The sequence below is a fragment of the Neoarius graeffei genome, chromosome 25, assembly GCF_027579695.1.
Source record: "Neoarius graeffei isolate fNeoGra1 chromosome 25, fNeoGra1.pri, whole genome shotgun sequence".
Lineage (NCBI taxonomy): Eukaryota > Metazoa > Chordata > Actinopteri > Siluriformes > Ariidae > Neoarius > Neoarius graeffei.
Window position 1 is genome coordinate 39,182,535 of NC_083593.1, and position 19,608 is coordinate 39,202,142.

Genomic DNA, 19,608 nt, shown 5'->3' on the forward strand with positions numbered 1-19,608 from the left:
TCGGCTGGTGGGTTTTCAAAATAATAAATACATGCATGCATGTATTTTTGTGATAAATCCATATTATACTGAGCGTATTTCCCACGTTAATCAATACAAAGTACCTGCATCTTTCAGTTTTTTTTTTAAATCAAGGCTGAATATTTTCTTCTTTGCTGCTGCCTTTTATTAAATCAAATTTGAGACTTTTCATTTCATTTCTTTCAATGCGACCGCAATGCATGATGGGATATATAGCTTTGGTTAGCGACCATCGGTTGTACACTACTTTTTATGATGCATTGTGGGATACTTTGCACTATATAGGGTGTCAAATAATCCTCACTAAGGTTTCGGACAGCACTACAAAATGGCGTCCTCACTATATCGTGCCCTATATAGTGAGTAGGGAGCGATTTTGGAGACCTCGCTCGACCAATCAGTGAGCGCGATTTCCTACAATCGCCTCCGTATTTATACTAATGATTCGTTAAAGTCAATAGGGAATCGGGTTTTTCTTTCTTTGTTTGTTTCGAATTAAAGGTGGAGGGTAGGGGTAAGGGCGACCACTAGATGATAACGTCACTGACAGAAAGTTATGTCGTGGTTGTAACTTTTGGGCAACTACAAAAAAATTACTGCCATCCCAGACATACAGTCTGTTTGTCCGAGTATAAAAAATTAAAACTTGTAGACGCTAACTGTGAGCATTTCAGTAGACCATGCGTTGGGTTTCTGAATCAGCTAAACATTTGGCTTTGTACTTCAAAGCTGCATTCTGTTTCCGTGGTCATTAAGGACAAGTCAAAAGGGGTGTTCACACGGCACATAATTTGCATCGATGCTGCACCGATGTATTTTGTTGCGGTATATCTTACACCGGTGTAAATTTTGCGGAGCGTTCACACGTCACAAACCTGCTTACTAGAGAGAAGCGTTAGCACCGGTGCAGCCCCACTCGCGTTCACACGGCAGTTTTTGTGACCGTGCTATACGATAGTAATAATGCGGAAATGAAATATGCGCAAGCGTGAAAATGTACTTCCTTTTCCCGGTTGTCATGGCATCACCAAGCGCCGGGAAAACAACGTGGATGAAGACACCAGTGTTGCCAGATACTGCTGACGTTTTCCAGCCCAAAATATGTTCAAATCTGCCAAAATGCACTTAAAACCGCCCAATCTGGCAACAGGAAGACACGCAGTTCTGTTGTTGTTGATATTCGCCATTTTGGAAGCGCAAAATACCAGGATGCAAATTATGCAATGCCCGTATGTAATCAACTCTCCTCACGCGTAGCGAGTCTACCCCTGTAGCGTTCAGACGTCCCATTTTATATCGGTGCTGCCCCGCAAACTAGCATTTACTCCGGAGTAAATGTCTTAAACCACCTCCCGAGCAGGGTTAGATTTGCACCGGTTTAAGCAGCTTTCAGGGGTTACACCGGGATAACTTTTTACCGTGTGAATGCTCTACCGGGGCAGCCCCGGTGCTACACCAGAGTAAAAGTTGCTGTGTCAACACCCCCTATAGCCATCCTGAATTTCTTTCTGCAAAACTACAAGCCAGCTCTATTTTTCATACAATAGCCCAGGAGTAATAGGGTTATACCCGGAACAAATTAGTAACAAGCTGAAAATTTCAGAATATGTTCAGAATACCTTTAGGAATAACATACTAAAAGTCCCCGGAAATCCCCCTTGTGCTCTCTGAGAAATTCAAGATGGCGTCCAAAATGGCCGCCAAATGGAGATCTGCCCATATCTCAGGCCCAAAACAAAATATTAATGCAATTAAAAGGTCAGAATATATGTTTTGTAGGGTAGGAGAGTAAATTCCAACATGTGTATATTAATTACATTGTGTATTAACATTATATAATAACAATGTACACATTATTATAACAGTATATTTGTGTATAGTGTGGATCCATTGGTTACTCGTTCACTCCGTATCATCCTAATTCTGTTCACAAAACAACAAACAATTACTGGGGGTTGGAGCACTTATTTTCATTAATATTAATTAAAGTAAATTGGTGGTGTAAAATGAAAAATGGCATGTTAAAAGGTCATGCTGAGTTTAGTCATTTTTTGTCCGAACACACTGGCATTGCTAGTAGTAAAGACTGGCGCTAGAAACTCAAAGATTAATTTTTTTCCATCCTTAAACAAGCTTGAATAAATTCCCTACTTCATTGATGGTACAACAAAGGTCCAAGCATTACAGCTGAGGCACTGAGAAGTGTTTAAGTCTACTCATTGTTTATAAGCAAGAGCTTTTATTGAGGCAGACCTTTTTGTCATGAAAGTCGCCGGAATGTTGAAGAAGTGTACTGAAACAGCTTGCCATTGTAGTTTTAGAAGATAGAGCTCTCAAATTTAATTTCCCTTTAATATTTTATCAAAGCTTAAAGATGCACTAAATATTAAGGAAATTAATGTCTAATTGTTGTCTTACATTATGTTCATGTATGTACGTAGCCTACTAAGCTAATCTGTCAATCATGTCGACCATCAAATTCCATGTAATTTCCACATTAATGACCTTGTAATCTTGGTTAATTTTAATTTTAACAGTGTGACAATGGTGAATTTGCATTGCTTGTATGAGAGAACATATAATTTAACATTTTAATTGCATTTATATTATGCTTTATCCCTGAGATATTGAAAAAAATCTCCAATCGGCGGCCATTTTGGACGCCATCTTGAATCTCTCAGAGAGCACAAGGTGGATTCCCGGGGACTTTTAGTATGTTATTCCTGAGGGTATTCTGAACATATTCTGAAAAATTCAGCTTGTTATTAATTTGTTCCGGGTTGGACTCAATTTTGAGCTAACGCTCTTGGGCTACAAGTGAAGATCAGCAGTGACTCATATCAAGCAGTAGAAGGAGAAATGACTTCATTGTTAAAGGAACAGTCCACCGTACTTCCATAATGAAATATGCTCTTATCTGAATTGAGACGAGCTGCTCCATACCTCTCCGAGCTTTGCGCGACCTCCCAGTCAGTCAGACGCAGTCAGACGCGCTGTCACTCCTGTTAGCAATGTAGCTAGGCTCAGCATGGCCAATGGTATTTTTTGGGGGCTGTAGTTAGATGCGACCAAACTCTTCCGCGTTTTTCCTGTTTACATAGGTTTATATGACCAGTGACATGAAACAAGTTCAGTTACACAAATTGAAACGTAGCGATTTTCTCTGCTATGGAAAGTCCGCACTATAATGACAGGCGTACTAACACCTTCTGCGCTTCGACAGCGCATTGATATCTGAGCTCCGTATCAATGCGCTGTCGAAGCGCGCAGAAGGTGTTAGTACGCCTGTCATTATAGTGCGGACTTTCCATAGCATAGAAAATCGCTACGTTTCAATTTGTGTAACTGAACTTGTTTCATGTCACTGGTCATATAAACCTATGTAAACAGGAAAAACGCGGAAGAGTTTGGTCGCATCTAACTACAGCCCCAAAAAATACCATTGGCCATGCTGAGCCTAGCTACATTGCTAACAGGAGTGACAGCGCGTCTGACTGCGTCTGACTGACTGGGAGGTCGCGCAAAGCTCGGATAGGTACGGAGCAGCTCGTCTCAATTCAGATAAGAGCATATTTCATTATGGAAGTACGGTGGACTGTTCCTTTAAACCACTGTATCCTCGAAGGCGTTTCCTGAGGCCTTGGTCTCTTAGCCAAGATTGAATTTTACACGTCAAATGACACACTGATATAAAACCTTTTGACAGTATTTCACCTTTAGGGTTTATGTGAAGTGGCTTGGTGACAGTTTGCCCCCATTAAGACATCTGAACATGTAAAGAAAGCAAAGAAGTGGAGACGTTGCAGAGCCTACAGAGACTGCGCACTGTACGGATTTTTGCTAGAGCAGGTTTCCTACACACGTAATTAACTTTGGCCAAACCAACAGTGATATATATGCGCTGCTCGTGTGTGTCCTGAAAGCGGAGTGTAGCACATGAGGAGGGCTGGCTATATGTGAGAACATCTTGAATGAGTCAGGATGCATCAGAGCAGCAGGTGAGAGACAAAATGTTGGCGTTTGCCTGCTTTTGAAGGTGACTGCATTGCCCGGTGAATCTAAACGTCACAGTGAATTTGATGGAAAAAAAAAAAAAAGTGTGTTTTTAATTCGCTCATCTCCTTACTTCTTGCCCAGGTGCTTGGCTACGTCAGAGCGACGGAAGCCCTCCAGGTGGTAAAGGCGGCGCGCCAGACGTCGTGCTGCCTCCTGGTCGCTGCGGTGCCCGTTGTTCAGTGTGTCCGTGCTGTCCTTCTGTCGCTCGGTGCTGCCCATGTCCAAGTCCCAGTCTGACAGCACGTCTTTCAACCCCTCATCACTGCTACACAAAGACAAAAAAAAAAAAAAAGTAAATACATTACTCACTGTTCCTACAAACTCTTTTGTATGAAACACCGAACAAGTTAGTTTAAGGGGATTGATATAATGCAGGACGGCCGTCCAATGAGCTTCTGAGACGCTGTAATTTCAGGAACTAATACTAATATCCGTAAGAAAAGGATAATTAGATTGGTAAATGGTAATACAACTTTTTTTTTTTAAATAGTAATTAGTTTATTTTTTAAATGGTAATGAGGGAAAACTGTACAATTAAACAAGTATATAATGACGATAATATTTATTTTAGTTAGGCATAAATAAATATTCACTCATAAGATATCGTTTTTCTTTCATGGGTGCTTTAAATAGAAAAGATTAGAAGGACAAAATCAATAATTAACTAAAACTTAATGACGCTTAATATAAATTGCCAAAACATTTGTAATCTACATTTAGAGCTTGCTTTTCTAATATTCTCTAAAGTTTTTTTTTTTTTTAAAGAGTTTAGGCCTGATATCAGGAAAAGAATCTTCCACTGGTAGTGTTGAGGATAACCTGGACATGGTCTCATCTCCTCTCATTATCTGTAGCCGCTTTATCCTGTTCTACAGGGTCGCAGGCAAGCTGGAGCCTATCCCAGCTGACTACGGGCGAAAGGCGGGGTACACCCTGGACAAGTCGCCAGGTCATCACAGGGCTGACACATATACCCTGTCCACACTAGGGATTTTGTACCGATACGAAACTACTTTCGTACCGCAACACCTGTCCACACTAGCAACTGTACCGGTACTGTAGCGGTATAACTGTATCGGTACGAAACCCACAAATGTATGGGTTTCGTACCGGTACAGTATCGGTACTGTAGCGCTTCGCTGTAGTGTGGACAGATGAAGCGGCTCTGTATCGATACAAATATAATGCGCGAGCGCAATGAACCATTCCTACGTCTTCCGGGTTATTCATACAATACAACACGCACGTGCTTTCCAGCTGTAAATAAAACGTCAAAATGGCTCAAAACGACCGTGGAGCTACATGGAGCAAAGAAAGGGGGGAGAAAGGGACAGGGGGAGGGAGGGAGGGAGGGAGGGGAAAGAGGGAGGAAGAAAGGAGGAAGAGAAGGGAAGAGGGAGAAAGGGAGATTCGTTTTCTCTGTTTCTTTCTCAACTGCCTCGCGCATTTTATACGATTCAACTGAATAAACGACCACCAGAAATACAGACTGTACACTGACAACAAAAAGCACACACACGTTGTTTCATCCGCCATATTCTCAGAAGGAAGTTACTCGGTAACCACGGAAACATTTCGCGCACGCGCATTTCAACTACCGTGAAAGAAAACCGCAAACATTTCTCGCTAGTGTGGACAGATGCACTAAACTGTACCGGTATACTTTGTATCGATACAGTTATACCACTTTCGTACCGGTATAAGTGTGAACACAGCATTAGTCACAGACAACCATTCACACTCACATTCACACCTACGGTCAATTTAGAGTCACCAGTTAACCTAACCTGCATGTCTTTGGACTGTGGGGGAAACCGGAGCACCCGGAGGAAACCCACGCGGACACGGGGAGAACATGCAAACTCCACACAGAAAGGCCCTCGCCGGCCACGGGGCTCGAACCTGGACCTTCTTGCTGTGAGGCGACAGCGCTAACCACTACACCACTGTGCCGCCCAACATGGACATGGTGTACGAAGCAAGTCCACGGATTCTTTCTGCACCACTGGGAACCTAAAAACGTGGTGTGGCGTACTCTCAACCAGAAACAGCAAACAACAAGAGTGCTCTGAGAGCACAATATCCCCCGCCGGCAACTCGGCCATAACTCTGGTAAAACGTGACTGAATTGAACGAAATAGCAATATGTGTATTACCAACATACTGTATAACAAAGAATCCTGCCAAGTTCCATGAAATTCCTCCAAAATTTGCGAGAGGAGTTGATTTCAGAAGGCGAGTACTTTTCCCGGGACGGACAAACATCGCCACGACATAATCCCCCTTCGGGCCTTTCAGCCAGCGGGGGATAAAAATTGTGAAGGAAGTTGATTACAGAAAGCAAGTACACCTTGATAAAATTGCCAAAGTTTGTTAATAATCAAGGGCAGAACTCTGGTAAAATTTGTCCAAATTAAACAAAATTTTAATATTATGTGTGTATAACGGGGCGGCACGGTGGTGTAGTGGTTAGCGCTGTCGCCTCACAGCAAGAAGGTCAGGGTTCGAGCCCCGTGGCCGGAGAGGGCCTTTCTGTGTGGAGTTTGCATGTTCTCCCCGTGTCCGCGTGGGTTTCCTCCGGGTGCTCCGGTTTCCCCCACAGTCCAAAGACATGCAGGTTAGGTTAACTGGTGACTCTAAATTGACCGTAGGTGTGAATGTGAGTGTGAATGGTTGTCTGTGTCTATGTGTCGGCCCTGTGATGACCTGGCAACTTGTCCAGGGTGTACCCCGCCTTTCGCCCGTAGTCAGCTGGGATAGGCTCCAGCTTGCCTGCGACCCTGCAGAACAGGATAAAGCGGCTAGAGATAATGAGATGAGATGAGATGTGTATAACGGTCATATAACAAAGCCTTTTGCCAAGTTTGGTGAAATTCCTCCACAAACTGTGAGAGGAGTTGATTTCAGAAGGAAAAACACACTCATAAAATTGTCAAATTATAATTTTGTTAAATCAAGGGCTGTAACTCTGGTAAAATGTGACCAAATTTAACTACATTACAATATGCATATTACCAACATATAAGAAATAATCCTGCCAAGTTTTGTGAAATTCCTCCACAAACTGTGAGAGGAGCTGATTTCAGAACGTGAGCACCCTTCCTGGGACGGACAAACTGACATTACCACGACATAATCCCACTTCGGGCCTTTCGGCCAGCGGGAGATAAAAATGCTAATGGCAGATTCTACCGTAACTGGATCCATTAATCACTTGCCCACAAAATAAGAAATTTTTCTTGTCCTTTTTTCAGTGAGGTAATATTTTCAAGATTGAAAATATGGTATTTGGTCTTCTAAAACAGCACGTCATTTAAAAATACACTGAGTATATCAATAAAAGATTTTTAAAGAATAAAGTTCTATTTCTTTGATATATCTGACAGACATAACTCCCATTTTAAAAATCCCTTTCATTATCCCTGTTGCTATCGTCAGTGAATTTCTGTCAGATGACCTGACGATAGACTCGGCCATTATGGATCTTTGGTAGTTATCGTGTGGAAGCAGGCTTTATCATTTTTGGGTGTCAACAGATAGAGTTGAAATAGATTAACAGCGAAAAAACTACTTCGTTCACGAGAGAAGCCCACAGTTATTTTTAAAACATGCTATCGTCAGTCTGTCAGTCTAATGCACCTGACGATAGCAAAATTCAAGCCCTCGCCATGCACATGTTGACTGACGCAAAGAGGAAATTCTACTGCGCATGATTTTTGTGACAGCAGACGTTTACTTCCAGGCAAGACTTGGAGTTCTGACGGCTAGATTTCATCAAATAAATCAAGGTAAGATTTTCAGTCAGCTATCCTGACCATAGACATTTTTGACGATAGAAACATTGAGAATATATTTGTGCATTCATATTTAAAGTTTTCTGGAGGAAAACTATCGTAAGTTGAGAGAAATCAGAGCCACTTGCGACCCTTTCAGCCGACAGGCCATTTCAATGTGTTATTTCCCCGCGAAAGTGACACAGTCGTGTCTATCGTCACTGTTCTGACAATTATTGTTGATATTTCAATTTTGAAAATAAATCTTATCTTTTTTATTTCAATATTTTATTTTATTATTTGGTTCTAGTGATGAGGTATTTAATATTATTACTAAATTTGTCAGATTAATAATGTAAGAAACAGTTTTGTTGCTATTATCATCTCGAGTGTCTGTCAGAATATGATGGTAGACGTTAGTTTGTCTGTCAGATTTTGATGATAGAAACCGATGTGTTTCTATTGTCATTTAGCATGTCGGTCATGTCAGGCTTTTATTAATTAGTTACCAAGACTACTGTCCTAAAATTTACTGTGACTGTCCAAGACCCCAAATGCTACTAGAAAAACTTAATAGAATGATCAAAACAATCAATTCAGCAATTTAAGGAGATGGGACATAACTGGCCTCTGTTATGGTAGAATCTGCCTAATGCTTATTTATGATAGAAAATTTGTTTTGCAAGTGAACGTATGCGTTATTTATATTTCTTCCAACTCAGTGCATTATGTTTACATTCTCTCATTTGGCAGATGCATTTATTTAAATCGACTGATAACAGCGCTGAGCAGATGAAGGTTCAACGTCTTGATCGAGAGCCCAAGAGCCTGGCGGTGCTGTGATTTAAACTCACGACTTCCTGAGCAGTAACTCACAGCCTTCACAGCTGAAACCCTGAGTATGCTATTAGTATACTGAATATACACAGCCAAAAGTCGTGGACGTCCTTCTTGAACATCACACTCCAGATTTCGTTCTACTTTGCTGTTGTAATAATCTCCACTCTTCTGAGAAGCTTTCCACTAGATTTTGGAGCGTGGCTGTGGAAATCTGTGCTCATTCAGCCACAAGAGGGTTAGTGAGGTTGGGGACTGAGGTCACGTGGGGTAAAGTCAGTGCTCCAGTTCAGATCTCAATGGGCTTGAGATCAGGGCTCTGTGGAGGCCACTTGAGTTCTTCTACTCCAATTTTGGCAGACCGTGCCTTCATGGCCCTCACGCTGTGAACAGGGGTCATGCTATGCTGGAACATGTTTGGGTTCTTTCTTCCAGTCAAGGGAAAACTGTAAATCTACAGCATACGAAGACATTCTAGCCAATTTATCGTGTGCTTCCAACTACGTAGCAACAGTCTGGAGAAGAACCACATGAACCTGTGACGCTCAAGTGTCCACATAGTGCATTTCATCACCATGCAGGTACAGAATCCTTGCATACGCCGCAAACGCACGTCTTCGGGTATAAAAAGTTGTGAAGAAGTGCTTTGTGAGGGAGCATGCAGTGCCTCCGCTCGCAAAATAAAGTAAAAATGCCCATCTCAAAAGAACACACAAACTCCGATCCTGTTTACAGAAGTCACAATGGATACCAGTTTATCATCATACAAAAATCTGTCAATTCCAGCGATCGCTCTCCTCACCAACCAAGTCCTAATCTATAATCTCCAAAAGCTTGTATTTTATTCGAATGCTAAGAGGCATACAGTTTTTTGAGCCATATGCTCCCATCCAGACGACGTCTTTTTCCGGAAAGGCCTTGCATATTTCGGCCAGACGCTGCTAAACTGCATCTATTACAACGGCATGGCTTCGTAGTCGAAGAGTACGGGTGCTAAACTGACCTGCCTCCAGTCCAGACCTTTCACCAATTGGCACATCATGAAACGAAAAATACGACAATGAAGACCCAGGACTGTTGAGCAGCTAGAGTCCTGTATCAGGCAAGAATGGAACATTCCTCTCCCAAAACTCCAGCCATTATGGCCCTTTTCCACTACCCTTTTTCAGCTCACTTCAGCTCGCTTCAGCTCACTTCAGCCCGACACGGCTCGCGTTTCGACTACCAAAAACCAGCACGACTCAGCTCGTTTCAGCCCTGCTTAGCCCCTAAAACTCGCACCGTTTTGGAGTGGGGCTGAAGCGAGCCAAACCGTGCCGACTGAGGTTGGGGGCGTGAGCAGACACTCCCCTGTGCACTGATTGGTGAGGAGGAGTGTCCTCACATGCCCACACACGCCCCGCGAGCGCGCTGGGATCTGTAAACACCGCAAACCCGGAAGAAGAATAATTATGAATTACGAGAATTTCTGAAGCCTTATGCGCCTCGCCTCATATATACGCTCTTGCCAGTATCTGTCCGCGTTGTCGGTGACAACAAGCCACAGCACCGAGACCAGCAACACTAACGACTCCATGTCCTCCATGTTTATTGTTTACTATCCGGGTCGTGAGACTACCGCTTAAAAGCTCACTGAATCAGTGACATACAGAGCATCGTGGACGAGTTCGCGGAGCGCAAGGCTCGTCATATGCCCTTCAAATAATGCGCACAGTAGGCTATTGATGTTTTATTATGAGCCATGTACAGTATGTCGCCTAATGTTTTTTGTTTCTGAGTTACATGTTCGTTTGAAGGACTTAATGTACAAAATAACATAGTTGCACCCCGGAGTGTTGAAATTGGTAAACACAGTGCATTCAGTGAGGTTTGCACCGCCCTCCTTTTATTTCTGACTCTTCCTGTCACCGTTGCAACCTCTGAGCGCTCATTCGTATGCCCTTCAAATAATGTGCGCAGTATAGGCTATTGATGTTTTATTATGAGCCATGTACAGTATCCTAATGTTTTTTGTTTCTGAGTTACATGTTCGTTTGAAGGACTTGATGTACTAAATAACATAGTTGCACCCGGTAGTGTTGAAATTGGTAAACACCGCAGTTGCGGACATTTTGTAGCCTAAAATGATGTTATGATAAGCTTTAATAAAGGGCCCGGTCATTTGCCCCGCCCCCGGCCCGGCTCTGACTTGTTCCGCCACTGTCACTGATGTCACTGTTTGCGCTGCTTAACGGCATCACATGACGTCCACCCACTTTCGCTAACTCCACCCAATGTGTCCACCCACTTCCAGCCAGCACGGTTCAGCGCGGTTGTAGTCGAAATGCAACTCCAACAGCCCCGCTCAGCTCGACTCAGCTCGACTCGGCACGGCACGGCTCAGCCGCGTTTGTAGTGGAAAAGCGGCATTAGTCTCCTCAGTTGCCAAACGTTTACGGCAGGGGTGCCAGGGTGAAATTGGTCAGGGGGCCAGATTGTTTTCAAGTGGGACCTCAGGGGGCCGCATTACCGGCGTGACAAGACCAAACACTAAACAAATAGACATACTATTTGATATCATTTATGAATATAAATATTATTTATAAATGTTTGTTTTTTTTAAATAATAAAAAAACAACAAAATGGACAAGGACACATAAAAACACAACTAAACTGTAAATTACTTTGATCAGATTTATTGACAACTTGCACATAAAACCATGTCAATACACAGGCCTAATTAGGCCAATTAAAAAAGATGGCCCTAAGTAGCCCTAAAGAAGTCAAAAGATGTGCCAAGGTTAAGTACTCCACCAACAGGCCAAGTGACTAAATATTCACTAGAACTTAATAATAAAAAGACATAAATAACAGATGGTACATTAACTTAAACAACTCCCACAAACATACCCTCCCAATCATTACTTCACAGCACTATGTTACATGGGCAGACAAGCCAGCTACATTTTACATGTCGAAGCCAGAAGCCTTTTATTTTTCACCAGCTTGTCCACATTGGGGGACAGGCTCTGGGCCGTGGCTATTTTCATGACATCATTGAGATGTCCATGTGTCATACGATTGCGCATTTTCGATTTATTAATATTCATAACTGAAAATGCCTGCTCACATAAACATGTTGTCCCAAACATACAGAGTATTTTACCTGCAAATGCAGTGATAGTCGGGTACTCAGGTGGCAACGATTGGTAGAATGATTCAATACCAACAGATTTGTACATGTCCTTCAACCGCGTGCAGCATTGCAAGTCTATCAGTTCCATTTGCATCGCCTCGGGGACCTCGGAAGCATCCGTGGTGAATGGAGAGCCAAAAAACGCAAAGTCCTTTTCCAGTTCAGTGAAAACCGTGAATCGATTGGCAAACTCGTGCATGAGACCGGAAAGCAAGTTTGCATACTTGTCCATGCTCTGATGACTGACAGACAGAGATTTCAAACAGGGGAAGTGGGCTGCATTGCGCTGACAGAGCTGTGCCTTCCATAACGCAAGTTTACGTTGAAACGCACGGACACGGTCGTAATACTCGGTAACGAGTTTGTTGCGACCTTGCATATTAACATTCAATAAGTTCAGGTGTTCGGTAATGTCCACTAAAAAGGCAAGGTCCCTGGTCCATTCGGTGTCGTCCAATTCCTCCACAGGCTTCCCTTTCGCCTGCATGAACTCGGCTATCCCTTTGCGCAATTTGTAGAACCGTTTGAGCACTGCGCCTCGGCTCAACCAACGCACATCGGTGTGATAGGGAAGGCCCTGGTGGATGTCATTTTCAGATAATTTTAAACAGTCTGTGGCGCGAATTGGACCGATGCAAATGGCAGGCGCCATCAGGCAAATCTCCGCCTCTGACGTCAATGCGATCGGCAGTGAAAGACAGGCAATTGTTCTGTAATAATTGTTCGATGGGGTGCGGCAGACATTGATGGCTCTCTGCTGGCCGAACGATTAGAGGGCCATCAGCAAGGGGGCCGGATTAGATGTTCATTCGGGCCGGATCCGGCCCGCGGGCCGCCACCATGGCACCAGTGGTTTACGGTATGCTGTTAAAAGAAGAGGGGATGCGACAGTGCTAAACATCCAACATGGCCCTGTCCCAACTTTTTTCAGACGTGTAGCTGACATCAAATTCAAAATTACCTTTTTTTTTTCTTAAAATGGTACATTTTCTCAGTTTAAACATTTCATATGCTGTCTATGTATGTTCTATTGTGAAAAATATATGGGTTTATGAGATTTGCGTATTATTGCCTTCTGTTTTTATTTACATTTCACACAGCGTCCCGACGTTTTTGGAATCGGGGTTGTCGACTTACACATATATTCTGTAAAGTTAAATCCGTCATAGTGAATTCAGGAAGTGGCAACTAGAGGCAGTGTACATTTACGCGACAATACTTCACACCAGACACTACAAATCAGCAGTGAGAAAGACTTAGAATGAAAGAATTTAATTATGCCCACTTTAATAAATCCAGTCCATCAGCCAGTAACATTTTTCCAACCCCACACAGCTCTAATCCAGCCAGAGTGAAAAACTAATCAGGAGAGTGACATTCCGCAACACCGGCTATACTTTTAATCATGTAGACATCCTGCTATCAGGAAGGGAGAACCGAGATCCACTGAACGTCTTTGATTCGGACATTGAAACGTGACCTAATGATATATAAAAGGCAGCTTAGGCAAGCAGGTTAAGGACGAGCCCCCCCCGGACATAGCAAGGAGAAGCAGAGCAGGAGTGATGATACCTGTCTACCAGGAGTACAAAAGCAACCCGAGCCACTTCATCTCTCCGTGGCAGCGGGTCAGAATTACTCAGCAAGCTTCGGATAATAAGTGGAAACGTGTCAAAGGCATTTCTTAAGATCAGCGCTCGAGTGAGATGATAATTGTTCAGACAGAAGTTTGTCCCAAACTGAAAGAATGACTCAAATAAAAGCGAGAGATGAGTGCTGGGATGGCTGCAGTTAAGTGTCTGCCAGTCAATCATCTGTGAAATGAAAGTGGGCTTGATTGGGAAGCAACAAAAGGAAAAAGACAAACCTCTTGTATGCTTCAGCAATATATGCGGAATATATGAGCAGCAGTTCTGCAGGCTGAAGTGCCTTGTTGAGGGAAGTCATGTACAGGAAAATAGCCAGACTGGGTCAAGCTCACAAAAAAAAAAAAAAAAAACTACAGTAACTCAAACTGCAAGTTGGCGTGTCCGCCTCTTGATCGGGAGGTCGCGAGTTCTACTCACGGTCGGGTCATACCAAAGACCATCATAAAAATGGTACCCACTGCCATCTGGCAAGGCACGCTGCACCAGAGGACTAGCCCCCCACTGTAACCCTAGCCACGTAATAAGTGAGAGGCTGAGGGCTACGGAAACTGAGATCGGTGCCGCAGTTACTTTCGTAACTCAAATCATCACTTTTTACAGCAGCGGTGAGCAGAAAAGCATCTCAGACTGCACAAGATCACATCACATTCCACTCCTGTCAGTCAGAAGCTACAGTGGGAACAAGTTCACTTGCTGAAAATTGGAAAACGACCAGGTGAGCCTGGGGAAGCCATGGCATGACATAATGGTTAGAGAAGCAGCTTTGGGTCCAAAAGGTCACTGGTTCGATTCAGCAAGAATGGCTGGAGTGCCCTTGAGCAAGGCACCTAATAAGAGTGTCTGCTAAATGCCTGTAATGCGTTCACATCCCCTCAGAAGTGGAACCCAGTGTGGTCTTCTGCTGTTGTAGCCCATCTGTGTCAAGATTTGGTGTGTTGTGTGCTCCGAGATGCTTTTCTGCTCACCATGGTTGTAAAAAGTAGTTATTTGTAGTAGTTACCATACCCTTCCTGTCATCTTGAACCAGTCTACCCATTCTCCTCTCACCTTCTGCCCATGGAACTGGCACTCACTGGAGGTTTTTGGTTTTGTGGAACCATTTTGTGCAAACCCTAGACCATTGTTTGTGAACACCCCAAGAGATCAGCAGTTCCTGAAATACTGAAACAAAAATTTGAAAAAAAGACCATGGCCTAATGGTTAGAGAAGCAGCTTTGGGACCACATGGTCGCCAGTTTGATTCCCTGGACCAGCAGGAATGGCTGAAGTGCCCTTGAGCAAGGCATCTAACCCCCAACTGCTCTGGGTATGTTGTATGTCTGGCTCCAAGAATCACGTCACGGTTAAATTTTCCTCCATTCTGATGTTTAACATGAACATTAATGTTCGTTACCTGTGATTATAACATACATGCATTTTCATTGTGATGAATACATTCATAACTTGTAACTGGCATTCCTCACAAAAGTATTGGCATACTTCTTTTTTTGACAGTGAACTATTGGAAAGCACAGGTTCCTGGAACAAAGCTTACACAACAGCGCCACCTTGTGGATGTCCGAGTAAATAACAGCAGAAATGTAAAAATGTGATTATTATTATAGGATTATTTTCACTCTAAATCCAAAACCATTGGGCGGGGGTATAAAAACACTACCTGGAGTATCTTAATTATGAGAACTTTTGTTATACATTTAATAATAAAAGCTAGCGATATCATAAACTGACATCATTATCAGAGTAAAATAGTGTTTACCTGAAGTGACAGGAAAATAACGAGAGTGAATGAGTGATTTTTTTTTTTTAAATGCCATGTCAGCACCTGAGGCTATATCATGGCCAAAAAAAAAAAAAAAAAAAAATCAGCTATTAAAATTACTTTATAAATAAATAATTAAAACAAATAAAACTTACATAAAATATTTTTAAACAAATGAAAAAGTAACTGAATGAGCTGCTTTAAGAACATATGTGACAGAAACTCTAACACTTCTGATGGTGGCACCTAACCAGCATTTTGCGAGTTAAAAAAAGTTCTCGTGGTGTTTAGCCCAGGGCAGCAGAGTAAAATATACTTGACTGGCCTGCTGGTGGTTCTTCACCTTTTAATAAAAAGCCATGGGCGAGCCTTGTATGTCCAACCCGAGGTCCCACTGGGTCATGTCCATTTTGGAATGGGGATAAAACTTTTTAACAGCAGCGTTCATTTCGTGCAATTTGTTTTCAGGACACTGATGAAAATAACAAGGAAGCATAAGGACGAACAACGCACTGAGAAGATCTTTGAACCAGATGGCACTGAAAATACATTTAGAAGAAGGGTGAATATGGAATGTTTGAGTGTGGAGAGAGCCAGAAGATCTGCAGAGGGTAGATTTGCATGCATGTGGATGAACCTGTTCTCCCAAACATCCTCCATTACCAAGTGTCTATTTCAGAACAACAGGAAAAATTATTCGCTGCATGGAAAAAGCAATCAACGGACTGTATAGACTGGGAGAGGAAGTGAATAGGTGCTCTGTGGTGGCTACACATGAAGTGCGTATCAGAAGTGGACACATCAATACACTTTCTGGCTCTCGGAGTGACACAGCACGACTGTGTGAAGCCTGGCTGTGGGTGAGAGAGAAAGTCAAGAGCTCCTTCATGAGGACCAGGATATTAGATATGACCTCAGCTCCACCCAAAGACACGCTGTGCTTGGAAAATGTTTCGTCACCTCCTCCCTATCCCTGCATCTCAGAGGTCCTGTGTTGGGCGCAGGCCGTGTACAACAGCGTGGAAGGGGAACCTCACTACATTCACACTCTTGACTCATGGTTACCGGAACTGAAGGGAATAATGTAGAGAGAGAGATTAAGATCACTTTCAGTTCCTGAAATAAGGGTTCATATAATACGGCATGCAAATTGTGAAGCCAAAAATAAAATCAAATTTCCTCATTTTCATAGATGACAGTATTGACAATCTGCCCTAAAAGAGGTGACTAAAAAAAAAAAAAAAGGTCGTGAACGTGCCTATTTCAGGAATAGGCTTAATTACTTAGCTAAATAAAATAAATAAAGACTGGATATCTCACCGAGAGCAATCAGCCAAAGTGTCGGAGTATAGACCCTTTTCAGTCACGTGACCTTCGTAAACGCGACCGCCATTTTGGACATGTAGTGGACTTTGGCTCGAATCAGTTTGAATGCGAGGAAGGCGACAAACGAAAAACATAAAAGAAAAAGGAGCGAGATGCAGAAAACACCTTCACTATCCAGCGACGTAGGGCATTTACAGGGCGAGCAGAGGGAGAGGTATTTGCAAAAATTGAGGTTAGCAGGCTTAGAGAACGACGTTTACCTGCTTCCACCAGGATTGTTCACTGACGTACGGAAGTACACGAAGCCCTCGTCTTTACCTGACTTCGGCCCACATGATCTGTATACCTATGTCGTTAAAAACCCATCACCATACACATACACGCCAACATCCAAGGTTCCAGAGCGCGCTCCGGCTTGCTCCAGGAGTGCTCTGTCCGAGGTTCCAGAGTGCGCTCCGGCTTGCTCCCCCTCAAATTAAGCAGCGCGCTCCGGCTTGCTCCCCCTCAAATTAAGCAGCGCGCTCCGGCTTGCTCTGGAGTTTGGAACCGGGTTTTCTGTTTCCACTGACAAAGAACTGGCTCTGGGGCCAGAAAAACCAGTTCCAGGCTAGCACCAGCTCTTTGCTGGGCCAGAGGAAAGAACCACTTACGTCAGCAGGGGGGCGGAGTTGTTAAGACCAACAATAACAAGACCGCAAAAGATCGCCATTTTTAAGCGACGAGAAGCAGCAGCTGTACAAACGCGAAGTCATCCATTATTATTGTTGTTGTTGTTGCTGCTGCTGCTGCTTCTTCCGTGTTGTTTTTGCTTCGATATTCACGCCAAGGTTTATGCAAACGTAGCGACGTAACTGATGTATACAGCGACGTAATGACGTGGCTTCCCTTAGCACCGCGAGCTATGGAAAAGCAAACTGGTTCTCAGCTGGCTCGCAAGTTGAATGAGTTGTGAACCAGCCCTGGAACTGATTTGGTGGAAAAGGGGCATCTGTATTTGTTAGACTGGCCGCACGTGTGACATGGCCATACCATTTAAGTTTTCTTTTCTTAACTGAAAGGGTGAGAAGGGTCTCATGTGGTCCTATAGTCTGTTCAACAGTCTGGCGGATATTTTCATTCGTGACGTGATCCCTGTGTGTTATACCAAGGATTGTCCTGTCGCATCTCATTTCTGTTGCTAGGATCCTTCTTTGGAGGTCTGCTCTGAGTGTCCACGTCTCACAGCCATACAGGAAAATGAATAAACGCAAGTGAGCGTAGGAGATGGATCTTTGGTCCCAACCGGATGTGTTTATCCCTCCATATGGTTTTCGGTCTTGCGACAGCAGATGTCATTTGTGCTATTCGAACCATGATTTCTGGTTTTGACCCTCCGTCGGATATGATGGAGCCCAGGTACTTAAATGTTTTCACTGGTTCTAGTGTTGTTCCTTTGATTTTTACATCATTGTGGAACCCGTGTGTTTTATTTGTCATCAATTTGGTCTTTTCGGCACTTATTTCCATTCTGTAGGCATCTGAGGTCCTGTCCAGCTTTAAAGCCAAGATATTTATGTCTACATTAATTTTTATACTAATTTTGTGCAAGAGAATGCACATTCACCTGCTTATACGTCATGTTCAGGAACAAACTAATGTTAAATGGCGCTAAAATGCCTGGAGAGAAGCCGCTAGGATTGTCCGCTTTTGGGGGGGGGGAATGCACTGCTATGCGTTCCATATGTAGAAGAACTATCGAGGAGACGACGGGGACGACCTCGAACTTCAATTGTCATTTGGCAAGACTCCACCCAGAGAAGGAAGTGACACGCTATGTTCATTGCTCTGTTGATAGCGGGGCTTGCTTGCTGACAGATGAACTAGCTAGTGTTAACCCCAGAGGTCTCAAAAGTAGCCGGTCGGCGGCGGCAAATCGCCATCTGTAGTAGGATTTGCCTCCGTCTATTTTTCACTGAGTAGCAAAAAATATTTTTGTTTACATATCTGTACAAAACTGAGCAGCGTGTGATGTGAAACAAAGTTTCATACAACTAAATAATGGCCAGATACAAACATGCCCGTAGGAAACAGAGGCAGCCATTATGATGCCGTGTGCTGTAACTAAAATGTAATCTGATTGGCTGACAACGTGTTGACAATGTTTGGCGTACTGTGATTGAGCCACGCTACCACATGGCAAGAAACGGAGACTAAGAAGGGGAGCGGTACGTTAGATGCCTGGTTTTCAAAAAGGCCTCGAACCACGGGTAAGTCTGTAATTTTAGCCACCACTATGATTACCGAGTGAATCTGTGTACGGGTCCATGTATAAATGTTGGTCGGCTAAATATTAAATTATAAATATCGATCGCTATCCCATTATTGTATACGGCCTGTTTTGGGGTCAAACCCGCCCACTCGGCGCATTGACATTGTTTACATTTTGACTTGCGAGGGAATGCAATGTATCCTTGTAGGGGAGTCACGTATCGAGACGTGACATCTCCGTCATGTAGTTAATGTTAACGATAATCGTTAAAATTATAAATATATACAAGTTTACACGTATTTGTACAGTTGCTGTTGCAAGAACTTTCACTTGTTGTCAGATGAATATAAATTCAATTATCTATATAATAAGCAGCAAAGCTTGTTTGTTTGTCTGTCTTGAGCTAATGTCGCCATTTCTCGATGGGTTTTCACCAAATTTGCCAAGTAGGTCCGGTGATGACCCGGAATTTTTTGCAGATATAAACAAAATTCATGTACAGGCTCCAAGGAGGTCCCTGAGGGGGGGCACAACATCCATCCACCCCCTCCCTCAATGCCTTTCACGTTACATTTATTGACAAACTCTTGATAGATCTTCACTACACTTGGCATATAGTTCCAGGAGATGGCCACAATTTGGCAGAACTCAGAAATTCCATATTTGGGCCACAGGGGGTCCCCAGGGGGTGCCTGGGTGGTGGATGTTTGGATTTTGGTTTGTCTTGGGTTAACGTCACCATTTCTCAGCTGATCTTCATCAAA

General features: G+C 43.3%; 1 protein-coding gene across 7 annotated transcripts in view; it reads right to left on the reverse strand.

Moving 5' to 3' along the window:
• The window catches only part of psd3l (pleckstrin and Sec7 domain containing 3, like), a 504,243-nt gene that overhangs the window by 226,599 nt on the left and 258,036 nt on the right, over nt 1–19,608 (reverse strand). For 6 of the 7 annotated variants that reach the window (XM_060908176.1, XM_060908179.1, XM_060908178.1 and 3 more), the window contains one exon: nt 4,148–4,342. In XM_060908176.1, coding sequence (XP_060764159.1) covers nt 4,148–4,342 — 195 coding nt within the window. The remainder of the gene's footprint in view (nt 1–4,147; nt 4,343–19,608) is intronic. The other variant, XM_060908177.1, reaches the window with a different exon arrangement.